The 20,717-nt window shown below is 28.7% G+C and overlaps 1 protein-coding gene across 1 annotated transcript in view; it reads right to left on the bottom strand.

Annotated features, from left to right (window-relative positions):
- The window catches only part of LOC148237290 (uncharacterized), a 55,398-nt gene extending 52,336 nt beyond the window's left edge, over positions 1 to 3,062 (bottom strand). Inside the window, exon 1 of the mRNA XM_088205396.1 lies at positions 2,702 to 3,062. Within this exon, the coding sequence (XP_088061522.1) occupies positions 2,702 to 3,029 (328 nt within the window). The 5' untranslated portion in view covers positions 3,030 to 3,062. The remainder of the gene's footprint in view (positions 1 to 2,701) is intronic.
- Between the last annotated feature and the right edge of the window lie 17,655 nt (positions 3,063 to 20,717).

Raw genomic sequence — 20,717 nt, 5'->3', positions numbered from 1 at the left:
CAAAGAAAAAATATGTCAAATAAAGCATCAAAAATGTAAATGCTTCAACTTCATAAAAAATATATAAGATAATAATATAGATAACTCTGTTATAGGAGTAATTGTAGATACAAAATTAATTTTTAAGGAACATTGTAATTACATATTAAAAAAATAGGTATATTATCCAGAATGAAACATATGTTAGGTATAAACACAAAATGCGACAATATTAGATATGTTTAATAAATTAGATCAGCAACTTTTGCAAAAATTACAAAATAGGGCAATAAGAGTAGTCTTAAATAAAAATAGATATATAAGTTGTAAAAATATGATTGATAGACTTGAATATTTTAATGTTCAAGAAATATTAAAGATTAAAATTTTTGTTTTTATAATATGCTACCAGAGTATTTAATAAAAAATAAAGATGTGCATAGATTTAATACTAGAAATAGAGAGAAGTTAAGGATAGTTAGGAATACGAAAACGAGTACGGCTAGGGGAATTATGTACGGAGGTGTGAATTTGTATAATAATATTCCTAAGACAATCCACAAAACAGCTTTCCTTAATGACATAAAAAAACACCTTCGTGCATTTAGAAATAAATTATAATATTAGGTCTTTTTATATTTTCTGTTTATGTTATATATTATATTTATGTTAAGTTAAAAAAATAGCTATTGCGCTAGATAAATTAATAAAATAAATAGCGACACTTGCAGATTGCCGCCATGACAAAAAATAATTTGGTGTACGGCGCTTTTAACGCGTTTTTAATAAGTTTTATCACGGTTTATTTAGATAAAGGTTATATATTTTTCGCTGATTGCTGATGGTTACTGATGAACCACAAAGTGTTTGATATAAAAATTAGCTATTAAGCTAAATAAATTAACAAAATAAACAATAATGATGAGTTTAAGCGTTTCGGAATATTAAGGTAATACTAGCAGCATCCTATTTTATTTACATATTTAGTGAAAAAAGTAAATAATTGGTTTTAATATGTTTTACTTTTATAAATCAATTTCATGTTGCGTTTGCCCTTCATATTTTTAAAGCAATTTGTGAATTTTAGGAACAAACTAAAAATAATTATGGAATAGCTAAATAAATATGTGGTCTTAATATGTTTAAGTTTACTATTAATATTCTGAAACTTTCGTATATTTTATATTTTTATTTAGCATTAATTACTTGTTAAATGGTAGGAATTTATAAGATTAACGAAGTTTTACTATGCTACCATTTATAATATAAAGATCAAAAATAATATGAAATGAGTTTTCCCATTATATTATTTTGCTTCATTTTGCTTCATATGAAGCGGCAAATAACGGCAAGCTATTAGTGTCCTTTAATTATCTAGAAATTATTTAAAAAAATATATATATATATTATTAGGTCTTACTTAAATTTGTCTATACTATTTTAAAACTATAGAATATTAAGAAAAAAATAAAAATACTTAATAAATATCTAGGTATTTATTAAAAAAAACTAAATAAGTAGAATAGTCTTATTTGTAAGAACCTTTCATACATTAATTTCCCCCTTAATATTCTAAAGTTTTGCTAAAGAATTCGCGAATATTAGTGTTAAGCTAAAAATAGCAAATAATTAACTATATTTTAATAAAAAATAAATAATAAATCTGAGTATGTCAAATTTGTGGAAACATGTTTTTTGTTGATTTCATCATTGATATTCTAAAATTTTAGTAGTTTTTTTTTATTTATAATAAACATTAATAATTTATTAAGAGATAAGGATTTTAATGCAATTGACTTTTTATTACTTGAGGAATGTACGATAATATAAAATTAAATATAAATTAAATAATAAAAAAATGATGATTGTAAGGGCAAAATAAAAATATGCTTTTATGATTAGCTAGGTTGTCAATAAAAACGGTAAATAATAAGTTTAAATATGTCTTACTTGTAGTAAGCTTAGCTTACTACGAGTTAAGAAATGTTTGATAATATTAGTATGTAACAACCAGTCACATATTTAAATAAACGTAAATATTTTTTTAACAGGTATTCGTTCAACATTTTTATTTAAGACTAATTCTTGAGTAATTAAATTTATTTTTAAAGCTTAAAAAATATTATTATGAAATGATATATAAATAACACATAGCTAAGTTTGAACTTAATACTCTTTACATTAATTTGTATTTTTTAAATCATAGTAATATATTTAAATTAAAAATACTACTTTTCTTAAAAACCACACAGATAAATAAATAGTTTTATAAAAAAAAACACACAAATTTAGGGATAATTAAATTTGACCGCATTTTTTTAATGAATTAAGTAAACATTTTTGAGCAGTGTAATCATTTATAATACGATAGATAATTAAAGCCGAATATAAGATGCTGATACCATTACATGGAAACAAAGTTTGAAACACAAACATTGTTTGTTACTAAACTTTTGTATGAACGTACGTAAACATCTAATGCCTTTTGATACTCGAAACTCATATATAAGAAAAAAGTTTTAAAAGAATCATAAACAATACAAGTTTTATAAATTTCTATGTATTTTCACGTGTCACCCCCCGAGCACAGTAAATAAGTTTGAGCTGTATAGGGGGGCAAGTGTCGCACGTGTTCGAGCTAGTATCACAACACAAACGACAGATGTTCTCGTAGCCTACGCACACACCCACACACAACAAAAAAAAGTTTTTTAAAACTTACCCCTTTTGTTGTCTAAGGGTTGGCGCGTACCTCTGGTACCTCTCGTGTCACTTTTCAAACAATGGACACCCGTAACTGGCGACCGAGTCCAGCTGACGGTGTGGCCAATATTTCGAACGTGCGCGCGCGCGAGGGCCTGGGGCCTCCGCCGAGGTCTGTAGGACACTGAGGGCCCGGCTGTGGGGATCGATCGTCGCCGGGCCGCGAGCCCCCACCAGCAGCGGAGGCCCCCGTTCGCGGCCCCGCCGCCGCACAGCCTCCCATCTCTGTCAGAGGCGGAGATGGCTGCGGAGTCTCGCGGCAGGATGCTGTGTCTCTGTAGTTCCATATGCTTTAGAACTATTATTTTCTCAAGAATTTCCTGTGAAAAATATATCATACAGTTATATACATATACAATATAATAGTGAACATCGTAAATTATTTTTTTAATCATAAAACATAACATAAAAGGTTTTTGAAACGAGCCGCCGAGAGAATGCACTTAAGATTTTGAAATTATAAACCGCGATTTTTATTTATTTGTAAGAAACTTATATTGGAAATAATTTAAAAAATAATTATTAATAAAATATATTATCTAATTTATCTATTACTGGAGCTTTTTATTTGATAATCGCTTAACAATACCGAGAATTTCCGATAAGCCAACTTTGTTAATGGACTTTTTATCTATTTGAGATCTAAATATATCTTTAATTGCCCGGTCCACTTTCGTTTGTGGCTTTTTTTTGTTAATGTAATTCTGTATAAGCTGATAAGATGTAGAACAGACCTCAGTTAATATCTAGACTGTATATATTTTGTTCCCGGATATTAATGATGAAATATTTGAGTTTTTATTTTTAAGCAATTTCGTCATTCTCAATATAGAATTGTCACGCGTATTAAATTATTTTATTTTACGCAACCACGAAACGTTTTATATGTTTTGAATTTTAACGCAAATTATATCAATTAATTTGTCTATGGTATACAAAATATTTTTGCGCGACGGAAATGATGATATTTTGGCCTGCCTGTATAAATAATCAATAGTTTCGTCGTAATTTGGGGTATAATTATATGTTTAATTAATATCTTTTGACTCTCAAACATTTGTCAGTCTCTAATTCTCTCGTCTTGAATCGTTTGATCATCTGACGATACGACAAAGTGCTACATTTTCGTACTCTTGATTCGAGACAGCTCTAGCGAATCACAGACATGGATGTTGGTGGGACAATCGCATTGCTTGATTATTCAAGCAATGCAATTGCCCAAAATGCACAAAAGCGTAGTTATCTGATGCTTGCGAAAGAAGATCAAATAAATATCTGAATATTAAGGGTCCAATATAAAGTTATTTACAAACTAATCGGTTTTATTTAGCAAATTATATATGGACAAAAAGCAGATAAAAATAATAATATTTTTTATCGCGTTAAATTTAGTTGTTTTAAGTTTATAATTTTTTCTAGATAAACTTTTCAAAAATATTACTCAAAATAGTACTTCGAGGTGATATTTAATCAAGACATATGCTTGAATAAGATATAAAATTTTGTGTTATAACACGTATTATTTTACTGTAATTTAAAAAGTGAGAAGATTTATAAGCCTCATAAAAAACATACATTAAACCTCCGTTTTATTTCAAACTTATTATAATAATTTATTCCTTAGATTAACATTTCATGCAAAGGCACTAACTACTAACTAAACGGACAATTTATTATAGGCTTATATATTTTAGCGAGTTCGTCGTTTATTAATTTGCCGCATTGCTCTCGAATAGATTCACACATAAAATAATAAGAAGTAATAGTATTGATGTGAAAGTATTATACACTAGTCTTAATACATTTAAATGCACTTTAATGATTTATTCAGAATGACTCATTACTTTTGGTATTTTTAAGGTAAAATTTAATCAAACATTACGATTTTTTTAAATCATGATATTAGTCATGTGTGACAAATCAAAACAGTTTTTTTTTAAATTCAGTGTTAAACTTATAAACAGGAAAATCTTTAAGATATGTATAAAAATTGATAGCCTTGTATAAATATTGTATTAATAAAAAAACAGAGATAACAAAGAATTTATATGAATATTGTATATAACACAACACAAAAATATAAAATGCCAAATCAGTTTAATTTTTTTGTATTAATTTGTATTATTCAACAATGTCTTAAGTACGTGAATAGTATTTAAATAACCTATAGTTATTTAATCTATCGCGAGTTATAAAAAATATTTATATATTTTAACTTGCATAAGAAACGTCGTTTCAATGCTTAGTATAAAATAAACATTAGACAGGAAAAACAGATAGATCTATTGTCAGCAATAGGAACAGAATTTGATAATATAACTGTAACCTTAACATAAACATGACCACCAATAAAGTAATTCGAGTCGATATCTGGTAGTAAAACTATAAATTCCATGGTTGATGGACTTATGCAACTCAAGACAAAATCACATGTCAAACATCTAGATTAAATAATTAATAAATTAAAATATTATCAGTTACAAAATTTCGGGTTTTGGGGACAAAAAAGTATGACTATATAAAATATAAAATATATATAAAATACTACATATTATCAGAAGGTTAAGTCAAAATAGCTGGTCATTAAAGTGAAAAAGCCTTCGCAGGAGTGTCAGCGATGTATTTTTGTTTGTGATAATCAGAGCTACGATATTATATAATGATAATATTATAATAATAATAAAATTCTGAAGCACCCCATAATATTTCGTATGAAAAAAAATATATTTTTTGCAAAATTGTGGAAAATTTAAATACTTAAAGTATTATAACTTCGTAGGATAAAATCCTACAGTAAAATGTGCTTCACAAAACTTGTTAAAAAGCTAAATTTGCATAGAAATAAAATATAAAAAAATAGTTTTTTTGCTTTAAAACAAGAAAGTCGCATACGAGCTTTTATGCGACTTTCCCTATATTTAACGCTGTTATTTAATTTGTTTTAAAAAGTTTGTTTAAAAGACTTGAATTTGTAATACAGTATAAAGCTCTTTATACCCATTATGATATTAGCTAAAAATAATATCTCATAAAAATAGTTTTTTGCTTCGAAACAAGTACAGTATTATCATGTGATCGGCCCACCATACTAACGTTTTTACGACTTGCAATACAGTTACGGTCAGTATTTGCTTTGTTTTACCGATTAATAATTGAATATTTGTAAAAAGGTAGAATTATTAAGCACCCTGTATATGTTCTCTAGCAAAATCCAATATGTCAATATTTTGCAAAATGGCGGCATATTTAAAAACTTAAACACTCATTGGTTAAAATCCTATATAAAAATTTGTAAATATAAAACGTTAAGAAAATAAACCTGCATCGAAATAAAATATAAAAAAAATAGTGTTGTGTCTCAAAATAAACTATAAATTAGATTGATCGGACCCCCATACAAGCTTTAATGAGACTTGGCGTTAAAAAATATAATATAAGTTAATAAATTTTATTAAATATATTTTAATATACGATTGTTAAGTTACGGTTTCGTTTTTCGAATTAATGACACTTGAAGTTGAAGCTTTTATTATACAAATATAATTTACGTTATTTCTAAGTCAAATAAATAAAGAATGCAGTATAGATTGAAGCTTTTGCTTTAGTATTTTATATTTAATCTATTTTCATTGACCGTATTTTAAAATTATACGACTGAAAACGCAAATAACACTGCAATAACTAAATTAATAATGACAATATCGAACCGGTGGATAGTCGTATGCGTCCATGACCTATTTTTGCAAAATAATTTTGCCAGAAAACATTAGTTTTGTACCATATTCCAAGAACTGACACCCAAGGCTTAATAGTGTATTACAAATTCTCAAAGACTTCTTAGAATTTATACAACATGATATATAGGTACTATTAGGATTTTAATATGATATATGATAAGCACGTAAAGTCTATATATTAATATACATAGTTGTGGTCATGACAGGGATGCATGTACTGAAAAGGTCTTACTCTTGATATATGCATAGTTTTATTTAAAATCTTAGCATATTTAAGATTAAAGCTGTACTACAAATAATTATCAATCAATCAATATTGTAAACATAAATATCACCGCTTGGACAATTAATTAAATCAAATAAGTGCATATGATTATTAACCCTGGTAATGTGTGTTTACCTAAAGGTCTGAACTCAGACTAAAACGTTACTAATTTGCTGATTTGTTTACCGTACCGTAACTATTAATCTATTCCTATTATCTCAAAACAAAATTATAATTGAAAAGGTGTCAAGTGCCTCTAAAATAACATATTTTGAGGTCGTTGTTGTTAAAAATTGTAAGTATATTTTATAGTAAGATTTTTTAATTGAAACGTTTGTAATATATCGACTTATTATGGACGCAAAATTTCCATTAAAAAGTACTTTGTATATTTGTTTTATGATATTTTATTTTGGTCCTTTGTAAAAAAACAACGTTATTTTTTTCCATGATTTGATTTGCATATTAGCTGTCAAAAACATATTACTTTTAATATATATACATATATAAAACCATTTATATATTATATTTCAACGAATCAATACAATGTTTTTAGTATTAATCATAGTCATAATAAAGCCTTTGCTGATTTATTAAAAAAAAATTATTACTAATTTAGATATTTTATATACAACTATAAATTATTCCATAGACACATTTTAGCTATCCTAATAATGAATTAATACATTTAGATAATATTTTTTATTTTTATAAAAATTTTAATTTTTAAAGTTTACCATCTATATTTAACATAAACTTAACTATTTCTTAGTAGCAGATTTAAACGCCTGAATAATATTCTTGTTACATCGATCAACATTTAAGTTATGATATTTAATAGTCTTAATTTATTTGTATGCATTTTATGATTATCGCCAAATCTGCATCATATAATTTACATATTCGGTGACAGTGTGAACGCAGCTTTAGATTATATAATTTAACTGGTGCCTGTGACATTGAAGCGACTTTGATGTACTATGACAAATTCTCAGTCGATATTGTGAGGGGTATGGATGTTGCGATAGGCAGATATGCGGGTATTAAACCCTCAATTTAGGGCTTACAAACTTTGAGGAGGTCTAAGTGATAATTCAACCAGATGTGCGGTCGTAATTTTGCATAATAATAAACATGCCACGCCGCAAAAACCTTCTCGGATAATTTATTCGACGCGTTTGGGCAATAACGCGTCAAAATTTGATTGGAACAGTAACTGTGGGATTTGTACTGTCCATACATATGTATATGTTAGATAGCAGCATAACTGTTTAACGGTAGTTTATTTTTTTTTATTTAAAATGCTCTGAAAGTATTTTATAAAATTCACTAAAAATACATATTTTTTTAGAAATAATTATTGATATATTTTACAATCATACCTCAAGATTTTTCCTTTTTAAAATCTGTGATTATTCTAAAATATTATTTTTATATAGGTATATAATTTGTGCAAGAATAAGTTCATATTGTACAATATCATTTTGAAGATCATGTTGAACTCTTGGGAATTTATCTTTATAATAAATCAGAAACGAAGTGGAAGGGTCCGAAGTAAGTGATTAAATACAATAGACTTATGTATCCTGGAGAAATGGATCAAGTTCAACATCCCTTTTTGCCCTCAATTATCTGACCAATGACAATGATTCTGGGCAAAAACATTGTTTTTCTGTAATAAATATTTTATTAAACTATTTTTATTGTACTTGCTTAAATATTTGCCACCAATCTTAGTTTTTTATTAAAGAAGTGCAACGGTGTAATTGCGTTGAAACTGTTGGAGATTTCGAGATTCTAACACTTTTGGGTGTGACTTCACAGCCAGTAAGACACAGTGGAAACTAGTTTTCGCAATATGTAATATAATATATTTTATTAGTTTATATTACACATTGATGCAGATGTTATTCTCCGAGCGATGGTAGAAAAGCTGGCGCATGGATGATGTCCGCGGAAGACCATTGATGTGGCAGCCACAGTACTGCGGAGGTGGATCCCTCTATGCTGCAGTGCTTGTATGGTGAAATTTATTAATTTACTGTTAATCTTTTGTTGTAACATGACAGGCGTTAACCCAATGCGTTACAATGAGGTAAGCATAATACAAATAGTGATATACCAGACCAAAATAAGTCAGTAAATAAGTTAGTAATATCATGCCATCATGAGATAGCTTACTTTTATTTTATTTTCATCTGTCAGACTAAGAAAACCTAATCTATAGTCATCTATCGAAATTATAAATAAATATTTAATAATCACCAATTCAGATCTCATAGATACTATATAAATTAAAAAACACTTAGGTTTATATGGTATTCGAACCCAAGTCCTTGAGATTTTAGTCATTGAATTACTGGTCAATAGATGTGAAAAATAATATTTTTGCTCAGATCAGCAGTAATCGTCTCATATTTGATTTATTTGTGTCCCTTGAACTTTTAAAAATAAGTTTTTTGTTGCCCTTAAATATGTTATTTGAGCAGACATTCTTTAAACAGTATTCATTAATAGTTTTAAAAGCTATACTATAACAAAGGCATAAAAATTCTGTGCATAAAGCTCGAATAATCAGACATCCCTCCTCCAGATTTTCTACCACCGCTCGGAGTAAACATTTCGCCATTTATCGTCTGTCGCAACATATGTAAATATAATCTAATAAAAACTCTAACTAGATTACACCTTAAGTCTCATTGGTTACGAAATCACACCCTTAAACTAACATTAATGTCTTGTTCTTTGCATATAATTTGCAAGTGTATTCCAGATTTAGATTATTATAAGATCGTTACATTTAAAACTAATTATTTTATTAGTCGCTGCGATTAGAAAATATGTAATAAATAAAACATTAATGAAAGCATGAAAGGAATCTGATGAAAGCTTAACTAAAAGTCCATATAAATACACATGTGTATAGATTTAAATATATACACGCGGTTGGATGCGCAATGGCTCAAAACTAATCCATTTTTCCGTTTCTCTTTATCCGCCCCAATCCCCATCCTGGAAAATCTTATTTATATTTTCATCCTCTACCTGCCACATTTTCCGAACGATAAGCACAATCTTAAGCACACGCCTAGTGTTTTTACCCTAAAATATCGTACCATACTCGTTCAATAGAAAATATTGAACATAAAATAAAAGCAAGGGCGAGTTTCAATATAATAATTTTTAAAGTGCACTGTTTTATTTTATTATACGAATAATTACAAATATACAAAAAAAGTATTTGAAAATCAGTAAATTAAGCTGAACTACAAAGGTATGAAATCCTGAACTCCATTAGATAACAACTAATAATAATTTCAAAGTCTACTGAATCGGTAAAATATAGTTTTGATCTTTAAAATGTCTGTGTTATTAATATAATATATGACAAAAAGACACTGGGATATGACCTAATAAGCGGCAAAGTGATAAAATAGTTGTCGGTGAAAGTCATGATCATCCTATTCGACTCAGTAATTTAATTAAACTACTTTCCAAAATAATGAAAGGTTGCTTGAATTATAATTTCACTGAAACCAAAAAGAGAACCAGATATAGCTTCCTACAAACCGATAGGTATCTTAAAAATGTGTTGAAAAAAATACCATTGAAAAAATCAAACCGGTAATAAAAAAACTTAATTTCTTACTAAATAAATCATTTACATTCAGAAATTAGCATTCTAATATAAAACAAGTGCGTAAGTTCGCAAAATATATCAATTAAGATACTATTCATATTTTTAGATGTAACCCAGACTTTTGATAAAGTGTGCCAAGATGGACTACGTCTAGAGACGTAAGAGCCTACGGACGCACCCACGGATAGATTTTTTAAACTAATACAAACATATTATATACATATATCTATTGTCTGCACAATATCAAAAAAACATCTTCATAATAACACTATTTTTAAATCATTTTAAAAATATATTAAAAAATAATATTCTAACTTACTTTAAAATAATTATCATTAAAAATTACTATAGACAAATTTCTAGAATATATAAGATTGTATTTTAGTTTTCCAAGCAATCTCGCAGTCGCACGTGAAACGTGAAATTTCCATATCACGTTACATCCTTCGTCACGTAGACACTAACTACAACTCGAAGCATCTTCGTAACATAAAACCGCATAATCAAGGCGTGCCATTAAGAAAGCGTAATTTATATAACACTTGTAAAAATAAAATCGCCCCCTAATCATCAAACAAACAAGGCTTATATTGTTGAGAGCGAATTTATATTCAGTCCGCGTTGCATGAGAGCTTTGGAAACGTAGCGCAGAGGGTTATTTACGACCAGGACGGCCCGCAGAATTTAATTAATCGAAACGAGCCCTCAAGGACGAAACAGTGTCCTCGGCAATCCTCAGCATCCGTACGGTTAATCTCAGGCCCATTATTGCGATTAATTGTGCCGAAACACCTATCCTCCCGTTCTCTCTCTTCCAGCTTCGAATTTCATCGAAGCCTCATTTGCATTTCAAACGTCTGTTTGCTGTTTGTATTTTGACAATTTTACAAAATTCAATTTTAGAATTACTGCCTGAAATGCCAGAGTATTTTTTTAGGCAGGTTTTACTTTGCATTCTTATTAAAAATGTTTGCACAGTGGCACATGATTCGGATAGCAATTATTACAGAGAGCACGCGTTATGAATATGTGATGGTTTTGTGGTGAATGGCTCGATAGTTGAATGTTAGCTTCAATGTTTCGAATCCTAGATTAAAGTGTATGTGATAAATATCTAAAATTAATTAGTTTTATAATTATATGTATGCTAAGAACACTGGTAATTAACCAGTCTCTCTGATATCTGATCTTTTGCTTATGCTTGTATGTTTGTAGCGCTAATGTACATACGAGATGTGATCAAAAAGTAGGGTAAATTTTTATAGCAGCAACTGCTGCCGCTACGTACATTTGAAGTAATAAATCCGACAGTCTGATCCATTGAGATAGTCAGTGTCAAGTTTGAACAAGTTGTAACTTGTTAGCCGGCTTCCAGAGCCAAAAGAGTGAGGTCGTGTTTACCGTGTCTGTCGCGCATCATAGATTTCGAACAACGCGTTAACGTTAAGTTTTGTTTTTAGTTACAAAAAAGTGCTAAAGAAGCACATGAAATGTTAAAATCAGTGTATAGCGATATTGTGGTGACTCTGAAGACTGTTTACAAGTGGTATGAGAGATTTAAAAGCGGAAATGAGCAACGGATGGAACATCTTTTAACCTCAAAAACAGACGAAAACGTGCAAAAGGTTAAAAAATGGTTTGTTCCATCAAGCAATTGACTATTCAAGAACTTATCGAAGAACTGAACATTTCGTATGAGTCTGTGCAAAGCATTTTAACCGATAATATACAAATGAGACGTGTGAGTGCGAAGTTTGTTCCCAAACTTTTGACTGACGAACAGACGGAAAATCGTCAGTTTGCACGGGATTGAAGGATTGTCTTGATGCAGATGGTCAAAATTATAACTGGATATGAAACTTGGGTGTATGGCTATGACCCTGAGACGAGAATGCAGGTTTCCCAGTGAAAATGAGTTGCTCTCTTCGCCCTAAGAAGGCACGTCAGTCAAAGTCGAACCTCAACTTCATGCTAATTGTTTTTTCGATAGTGAGAGCAGAGTGCGATCAAAGTTTGTTTCAAAGAATATCACTGTAACTTCCAAATATCAAAAGGGCGCACTGCAACGTTTGGGAAATGATGTACGAAGAAAGAGACCAGAAAAATGAGCCAATGGTCTTTCATCACGACAAAACGCCGTGCCACACATCGCTTCTGAACCATAATTTTTTGGCCAAAAAAAGTTCCTGTTTGTCCACATCCGCATTACTCTCCAGATTTACCAACATGCGACTTTTGGCTCTTTCCAAAAATAAAAAACGTGCTAAAAAGAAAAACATGTTTTGCCACGAATCCCGACATTGAAAGGGCCACAACGAAGCAACTGAAGGTCCTTTAGAAAGAACTCTACTTATTTAAAAATGAATTATAAGAACGATATAAGTGAAAAACATATATTCTTAAACAGGAAAACAAATAATTCATATGAGATAAAAATCTTTTTTATAACTATAACTATTTTTTATTTTGGGTCAACGTCTTAAACATTAGTTAAATAATATATATAAGCTATAAAAACTAAAATTAAACTGAAACCACAGTCATGAAACTAATATGTACTTAATTAAGATGGTAAAGTTACAGTAAGACTAGTTTAATCCAGAGTATCTATGTTAAAATTAACAACACCTATGACAATTAAGAAAATAAGCTAGTAATTTATTATTATTAACACAAGTAAAAATAATATTAGGAAAATAAACATCGCAAAAATATTGCGAGCTCCGGCGGTGTACACACAATGTACACGTATAAATGTGCAAAAAAATACTAGTTTTAAATTGTAAATACACGAATATTGTAATGAAATATAACTCGTATAACATTGCAAATATTATGTTTGTATGCAAAAATTAAACGAACTAATAATAATTTTTAATTAATAATTGCAGTGTCTGATTATCAATACTAACTTGTAGATTTTTTATGCCAGATTTATTTATCAAAAGGTAACAAGAAAAAAAATCTACTGGTGACACGGAATTGATACCATATTTTGTCGATTGAATATTTATATTTATTACAACAGATCAATACTTATCTTAAAATAATTATAATTTAATATCAAAGTGTATCGCTGGGAAATACTTAAAATAAAACTATTTTTCGACATACAAATGACATGTATAGTCGGTGTACAGCACAGTAAAGAAAATCTTTAAGTCCCGTTTAGCGGTATTTTGGGAATGCAACACAAAAGTTGATATTTAGAATACTACAATAAATCATTATATAATTACATTTATTAGGATAAAATTAATTAATGCATATCTTTTTTATTTAGGACAATTCTAATATTTATTGGCGTGCTTAAGCAAACCAAAAACGTAATATGAAACTTGAAAAATTGATTTGTATATATTCTGCGATTATTTTCACTAAATAAAATTTATAAAAAGTATAATTTTAATATGGTTCAAATATTAGATAAATTTTCTTTTCCACTTTTATGAAATACTTCTATTTTTTGCATATATTTTTGACGTGATTATTATGAATGATACTTAATAATTCATTGATTATAATATTTATGAATAAGTTATTTTAAATTCTATAATATGTAATATTCTACTAGAGTAAAAGAGCGGGATAATAATATTATTTACACTAATAAAATAATTATTATATTGAAATAAAATGTTTGATTCGAATCTATGATAATATAAAAATATGTGCTGCCATCTCTTGGCAATATTTTTAACAATAATAAAATGTTTATTATTTTAATTTAACTTTATAGTGAATAAATATTTTTAAGAACATATTAAATTAAATGCAATTATTCATATTTATATATATATATATATATATATATATATATATATATATATATATATATATATATATATATATATATATATATATATATATATATATATATATATATATATATATATATATATATATATATATATATATATATAAATATTAGCATTCTAATTTAAAATAAATTGTGAGAGATCTATGTAAAATTATTAAAATTTATTTTAGTTACGAACTTTTCCTCTAGATGGCTATTACAAAAGTCAATATAAATACATCTTAATTTGTTGAACAATAAGCAAATACATGGAAAATCTAAAAACTAACATTCTTAAAACTTGAACACCAAAAAAGAAGACATTTAAATCAAAAAACTTAAAAAGCTATATTATTTTATACTATAAAAAACATGTTATATATTTGTGAATATAAAAATGTTTATATAATTATTTCAAGTGTAAATGTGTTTTATTGTATTTTATTTTGCATAGATACATAAATAAAATATGAAAGTTAAGTAATTTAGATAAATAAGCGCACGTTTCTTGAAAAGATATGATGGAATCGCACAACAGCGGTTTTATATTATATATTTAAAATAAAATATATTATATATTTAAGAAGTGTTTTACTAGTTTTTGAGCTTTATCTCACTCGTTAATTACATTTGACATAAGTGAGTTTATTAAAAAAATGTGTATGTATACAAAATGGTACATAAATTCAGGTTCACATTCCATATGAAGCATTAACTTTCTGCGTTTGCATTTGAAGAGAAAAATGGGGTACTTAGTGAAGGTGGTCTTGACACATATTGCGAGAAATTGAATTTATTACCAACGCGCAATTTGTGTTTCAACAATTTTCACTCTGCGTGGCGTTGCACAAAAATCGCACATTTTTCACTTCAGAGCGAGCACACACAATTACTTTTATTTATTTAGCCATTTTCATTTTTTACTCGTACACAAAAATCAAAATAATACATTTTTAAAGTTCATTTCGCTTTTAAGAGAGGCCAAAAGAAATTGGTATGAAAAATATATCGACCTAGTACTAAAATTAGTAAGAATATTCAATTAATAAAAATATTGTAGATAATTATAAGAATCTATATAAATGTTGTTTTTTCACTGCTCATACATTTTTTGATAAATAAGCTGGCTTTCATTTTATTTTAAAGATGGACGCCAGCACACTGGCCGTTTTAATAAATCAATCCATGAAACAGGTGTGCAAAATATGGTTTCTGATTTAAATTCTACGTGCAAACTACTCAGGTTTACGCACGTAAATACAGCACATATGTAAAGAGAGACTAAAAAGAAAAGCGGGGTCGTTCGATTCATAAATTTGTGCAAACCCTGCAGTCTATTTATATAAAACACAAAGTGTTTGATTAGTTTTTAAATCACACACAATAATATAGATACGTGTCTGTGTAACGTTGTCTCTAATTATTGTATTTAAAGCTGCACCAGGTGAGCATGAAGAGGGAAGCGGCTGCCTTTTTGGTCTTTATAAAGTCATCTTGGTCTCTCCGCTTGAAATGAGTTAGACTGAACTCTTGTGTGATACGGATGGAATACGAAGATACTGATGGAAGTGTATTTTGAAAGCAAGCGTTGTTAGCGTAATCTATTCGCGCTTGTATGGAAGGGTTTTTCTGACCAATACGTCGATTTGGGCAGGAAGAATTTTCATAATTGTCATAATTATGAAAATTAACAGCTAGAAATTTGGCAACTCTATTGAGCACTTGTAATTAAGGCCCTAATTTATCTAAATCTTTGATTGTCACGTGATAAATGATAAATTAATAAGAATTGTCAGGTACATACCACCACTAGATTTTTTTAAATATTTTTAGCTTGAATATTTCTGTATTTTTATTAATGATAATCTATTTGCATTCATAAATTGTTTCTTGTCAATAACATTGGTTTGCCATAGGTATTGAAAACCACTATATCCAGCTAATAAAAGCTTTTAAAACAAGTCAAATTATCTCATCGTTACCGACAGTAGAACATAAATTTTATTTGATCCTCTCTGTAACAAGATCGTTGCCCCATTACGCGTGATAAATGGAGGATGGATAAAGATTGTCAGATACATAACATCACTAGGTTTTTCATTGACTCTCACTGCTATATTTTGTTCAAGACTCCTTAATATAATGCTTTTAAAAGCGTTTGTTTTACTGTATAGAGTTTCTATACATTTTTTATGAATTTACTTGAAAAAATATTATTTTTACAAAGTAATGCAAATCGGTTAGCATAGTGTTAATTTAATCAAGTTATCTGCGCAATAACATTCCAGGTCGTTCCGGACTTGAGTTTTGAAACTATTAATTGTGAAAGTTTGATAAAGAATATTAAGGCAAATATATTAAATTGGTAAAAAGCTTATTTTTAGATGTTACTTGAAATGGAAACATTTATTTATAATTGTGTAAATTAAAAGCTACAAATTTAGACAGATATTGCTTAGTTTGCAAAGAAATGAATACATTTATATCAATTTTAGATGATAAGATAAAAGCCTCATTAACCTCATCTAATGAAGCACAAGTATGTATCCCAGGTAAACCTTATAAGCGAAACCATTCTGGTCAATTACGCCAAAAACTACAGAAGAAAGTGAATTATGATTCAGAAATTCATTACATATACTCTCTATCAAATACCATAGATTTTTAAAAAGCTTTGTAATGTTGATGATACAAATCTATATTATTTCCAATTAGAACTAATGTTTTTATTTATTTCTAACAAGTGCGATGCTGGTGTCCAATAAATATATCTTGCAATTTTAAGCCCTCGCTAAAACACTTGTTTCCTTGTCGGTTTCGAAACTTTAATAAAACCTTGCACCACAGCGATAACCAACACTTGCATCCTAGTGCCTCTTAACTTTCCAGCGCTGCAATATTTGCCGTCGAATTGAAAAATACACCAACACTACGCTCTTATCTGACCGCCAGATTCGCTCGACAATCTCGCCGGATTTAACCCGTTGAGCGCAAAATTAGCGGTCGAAGTCACCTAGAACGTAATAAGAGGATAAACTTTCCAACGTTAAATTGATTATGACCCCTCCTCGCCTCGAGTTCATTCGATTATCTCTCGTTCCTCTCTGCGTTTCAGTGAATAATTTTCAGAACGGATAAACTAAAACCGGTCAATTCTAGACTCTTGCGAGAAGTTTGCCTTCGTGGAAAGCCCTGGTAAGATTTTGTATCTGTCAATCTTTGTCCGTCTTCTGAGTATCGCACGTAATTGGGTGTAGCAATCCATAATGATAGTTTCTAAATTAACTGGCTATAGATATTCTAGAACAAAAGTTGTTTGCTTCAATCGATTGTAAGATAAAAGAACGCGACGGAAATGGCTGAAAATTTGATTTGCCTATTTAGAAACAAACTTTTATTGATACTACTAGCGCTATCTCTTAGATTGATTGACCGTCGTATTTAATTATAAAAAAACTAATTTAGCACGTGATAATACATTTTAATTATGTATATAAGAAAAAAATGGTTCACACCGTGAGAAACATTTTACCAGCTAAAATCACAAGGTACACGCTATAAATCATAAAAAAAATGTGTATTGCATTGAGAAAAGCTTACGGGTGCATTCGGGTTTATCCTCAAAACTGCTTATTAGACAATGGCAATTTGTTTAAAACTCACAACTCTTTTGTATTGGCCGTCCCACTGAAAAGAGCCATAGAAACGCGGACAACCAGGAATCAATTCGTCTCAGCACTTTCTCTTATTCTATTGGAATTCAAACTTGAACATTCACTTCGGAGTTTAAGGCATCAGATCTTTAAGATCTTTTCAATGAAAAGTGAACTCATTAAAATTACATCTTGAAAACTTTATACGCTAACAAACATTGGTCTTTATATTATAATAAATAAATATAAACGCCAGTTTAACATTTGTAGAAACATGAAAATATCTTTTCATTTTTTAAACGATGTCATAATAGCATTAATAATAGTTCAGTGACTATCAATATCGCTGTAAAAAAAGCTGTGTATCAGAACAATACAATTTTTTTATACAATTAGCCAATACGTGCGAGGGTAAAAAACGTAAATATTTCATTTTACTCGTTAACGAGAATATTTTTCAATTATGAAAGAACCGTAGGTAGCTTTTAGGAGGCAGGGGTGGACAAAAGGACCCCGGACGACCGCGGCAGTGGGTCGCTGTACATTACGTACAAATGTTGCGGGGTAAATAGAACCCCATTACCGGGTAATGGATTTTTTCCTCAACTCAAGAGTGCGGTCGGATGCGATCCGGTTTAAAACCGTTTCTCGTTTACGGCTAGATGCATCCGGCGAGCCTGGGTTTCGGAAACCCTCCAAATGCATAATGTAATAAGCGACCGTGTTTGTATTGTGTGTACATACATATGTATAATATGTATGTCTCTGGTTGTAACTGTAGCAATTGCTTGTTCAACCCTTTCCGATTTAGTAATTAGGCCTGAGAGTAAATGCTCGGCGTCTGACGTATTAATTATATTACATTATGTATAGGTATATATAATACATTTACATGTAGGCATATGTATGTACAAAGGACTAAAATGACATAAACCGTGAAGTGTTGGATGATAATCCACAGCCACTGGCTCAATTCTCACAGTGGAATATATGTTTTATAGTTTAAAAAGACACACTTAATACAAATAATCATGGATAAAAACTAAAAAATAATTTTAATAAATATCAATAATTTACAAAAAAATTAAAATGCAAGTATTTGCAAAAAATACACACGACATACTCGGGGGACGGTTGTACACAAAAAGAACATTAAAGTCTATTGTTATTATTTACCGCCAGTGATTTATGATCGTTATGATATTTGTGATTTTTAATACTGCAATGCAATTTTTTTACTATTTAAACAGAAACAATTAATATTTGTAATCGATTTAGAAGTAACAAAAAATATTTATCCTTCACTTTTGCAAGTATGAAAAGAGAAAATTCTGCATTTACAATTATGCGATTCATAAAAAGCGAATCAAGAGTGTTTCTGGAATATTTCTTTGCCATTTTTCTATCTTTCTATAGTTTCATGATACAATTTAATTTTGACTGTGGACTCTAAAATTGATATATTATGATTAAAATTAAATCTTTCTTAGATATAACTTTATAAAAATAAGATTATTTTCATCTGCGGGGTAAAATAAGTTATCAGATCGTATATCCGTTATTTTACAAATATTTTAAAACTGATAATAGTTTTGTAACAAGCAATAAATTTATCTAACTTTAATCAATTTAATAGTAATTTTAATCAAAAATATATTCTCTATGTTTAAAAGCTTAGGAACCCTTCCTCTTTTTCTGAAATATATTTTTTATTGAACCCCCGCATTTTGTTTCGCAAATGCAATTCTAAATTTATCTGTATTTTTTAAATACAATTAATAATAATACATATTTTTTTGTTATCAAAATTTAAATCAAATTATTGTTAACAATTCCGTTTGATTTTTTTACAATTAATTTCAAAGTTTTGTTTGAATTGTTATACGCCCTAATTTGAAGAAAAAAGATTTAATATGATTAAATTCCATGAAATCATATTTATAAAATTTTCATTGTCGTCATCCATTATTCATTTACATAGAATATATACAATAATGTTTTAATGAATAAAACTTATGTGTATATACAATTTATACTACATTATTGATAACATTACACATAATAGCTATTTGATTTAATAATTAATATGTATCATATATTCAATTTAATTAATATTTCTGTTGCTAACAATTTTTCATCAAGACTTTTATGAAATATGAAACACTAAGTGCATTGATATTAAAAAAATTCATTTTTTGAATTTAATAACAGCAATGATAAATTACATTTTTATTAAAAATTTGACTTTGGAATTAAAAAAAATAAGCCTTACATATAATATGTAGTAAAATAGAAATGTATAATGTTCTTGTTTTCTAAATCTATTATTAAAACGGAAACGCCACATATAAAACAACAATGACAAAAAAAACTTATTTTCATCCTCATAGAAATTATACGGTTTTGAGGGTTTTAACCACCTGCACAATTTTTGATAATTTATAAGTCATTCTAACAATGATTTTGAGCAAAAATGATACAACTCAAAATTAAGGCCCAGTATTTTACGCATTAATTAAAAAATAATTAGAAATATTGCACATCCGTCCCAAAATGAACTACACTTTACTTGGAAAGGACGCGCGCTGGACCATACATTCTACTCTGTGCATAATAATATTGTTATTTTATCTGAATCATTTACTTTTAAGGCATTAACGCATTTTGTGGGTGTATCTAAGAAGCGATGCAATTATCTCGTAAACATTTTCATCTGCGATCCTTCAGAGCTGTCTTAAACCAGCATTATAAAATATGTGACACTGAGACACAAAAGGGAGATGAACAGCATTTATTTGTAAGTGTCATTTAATATTGTTTTTTGGGCAAGACTATTGAGTTGTTTCTATTGAAGTTGTTTTAGGCTCAACAAACAAAAGAG

The sequence above is a fragment of the Plectrocnemia conspersa genome, unplaced genomic scaffold (genome assembly GCF_051122295.1).
Source record: "Plectrocnemia conspersa isolate PC_06_02 unplaced genomic scaffold, ASM5112229v1 ptg000002l, whole genome shotgun sequence".
Taxonomy (NCBI): Eukaryota; Metazoa; Arthropoda; class Insecta; order Trichoptera; family Polycentropodidae; genus Plectrocnemia; species Plectrocnemia conspersa.
This window is presented reverse-complemented; position numbering and strand designations above follow the sequence as displayed.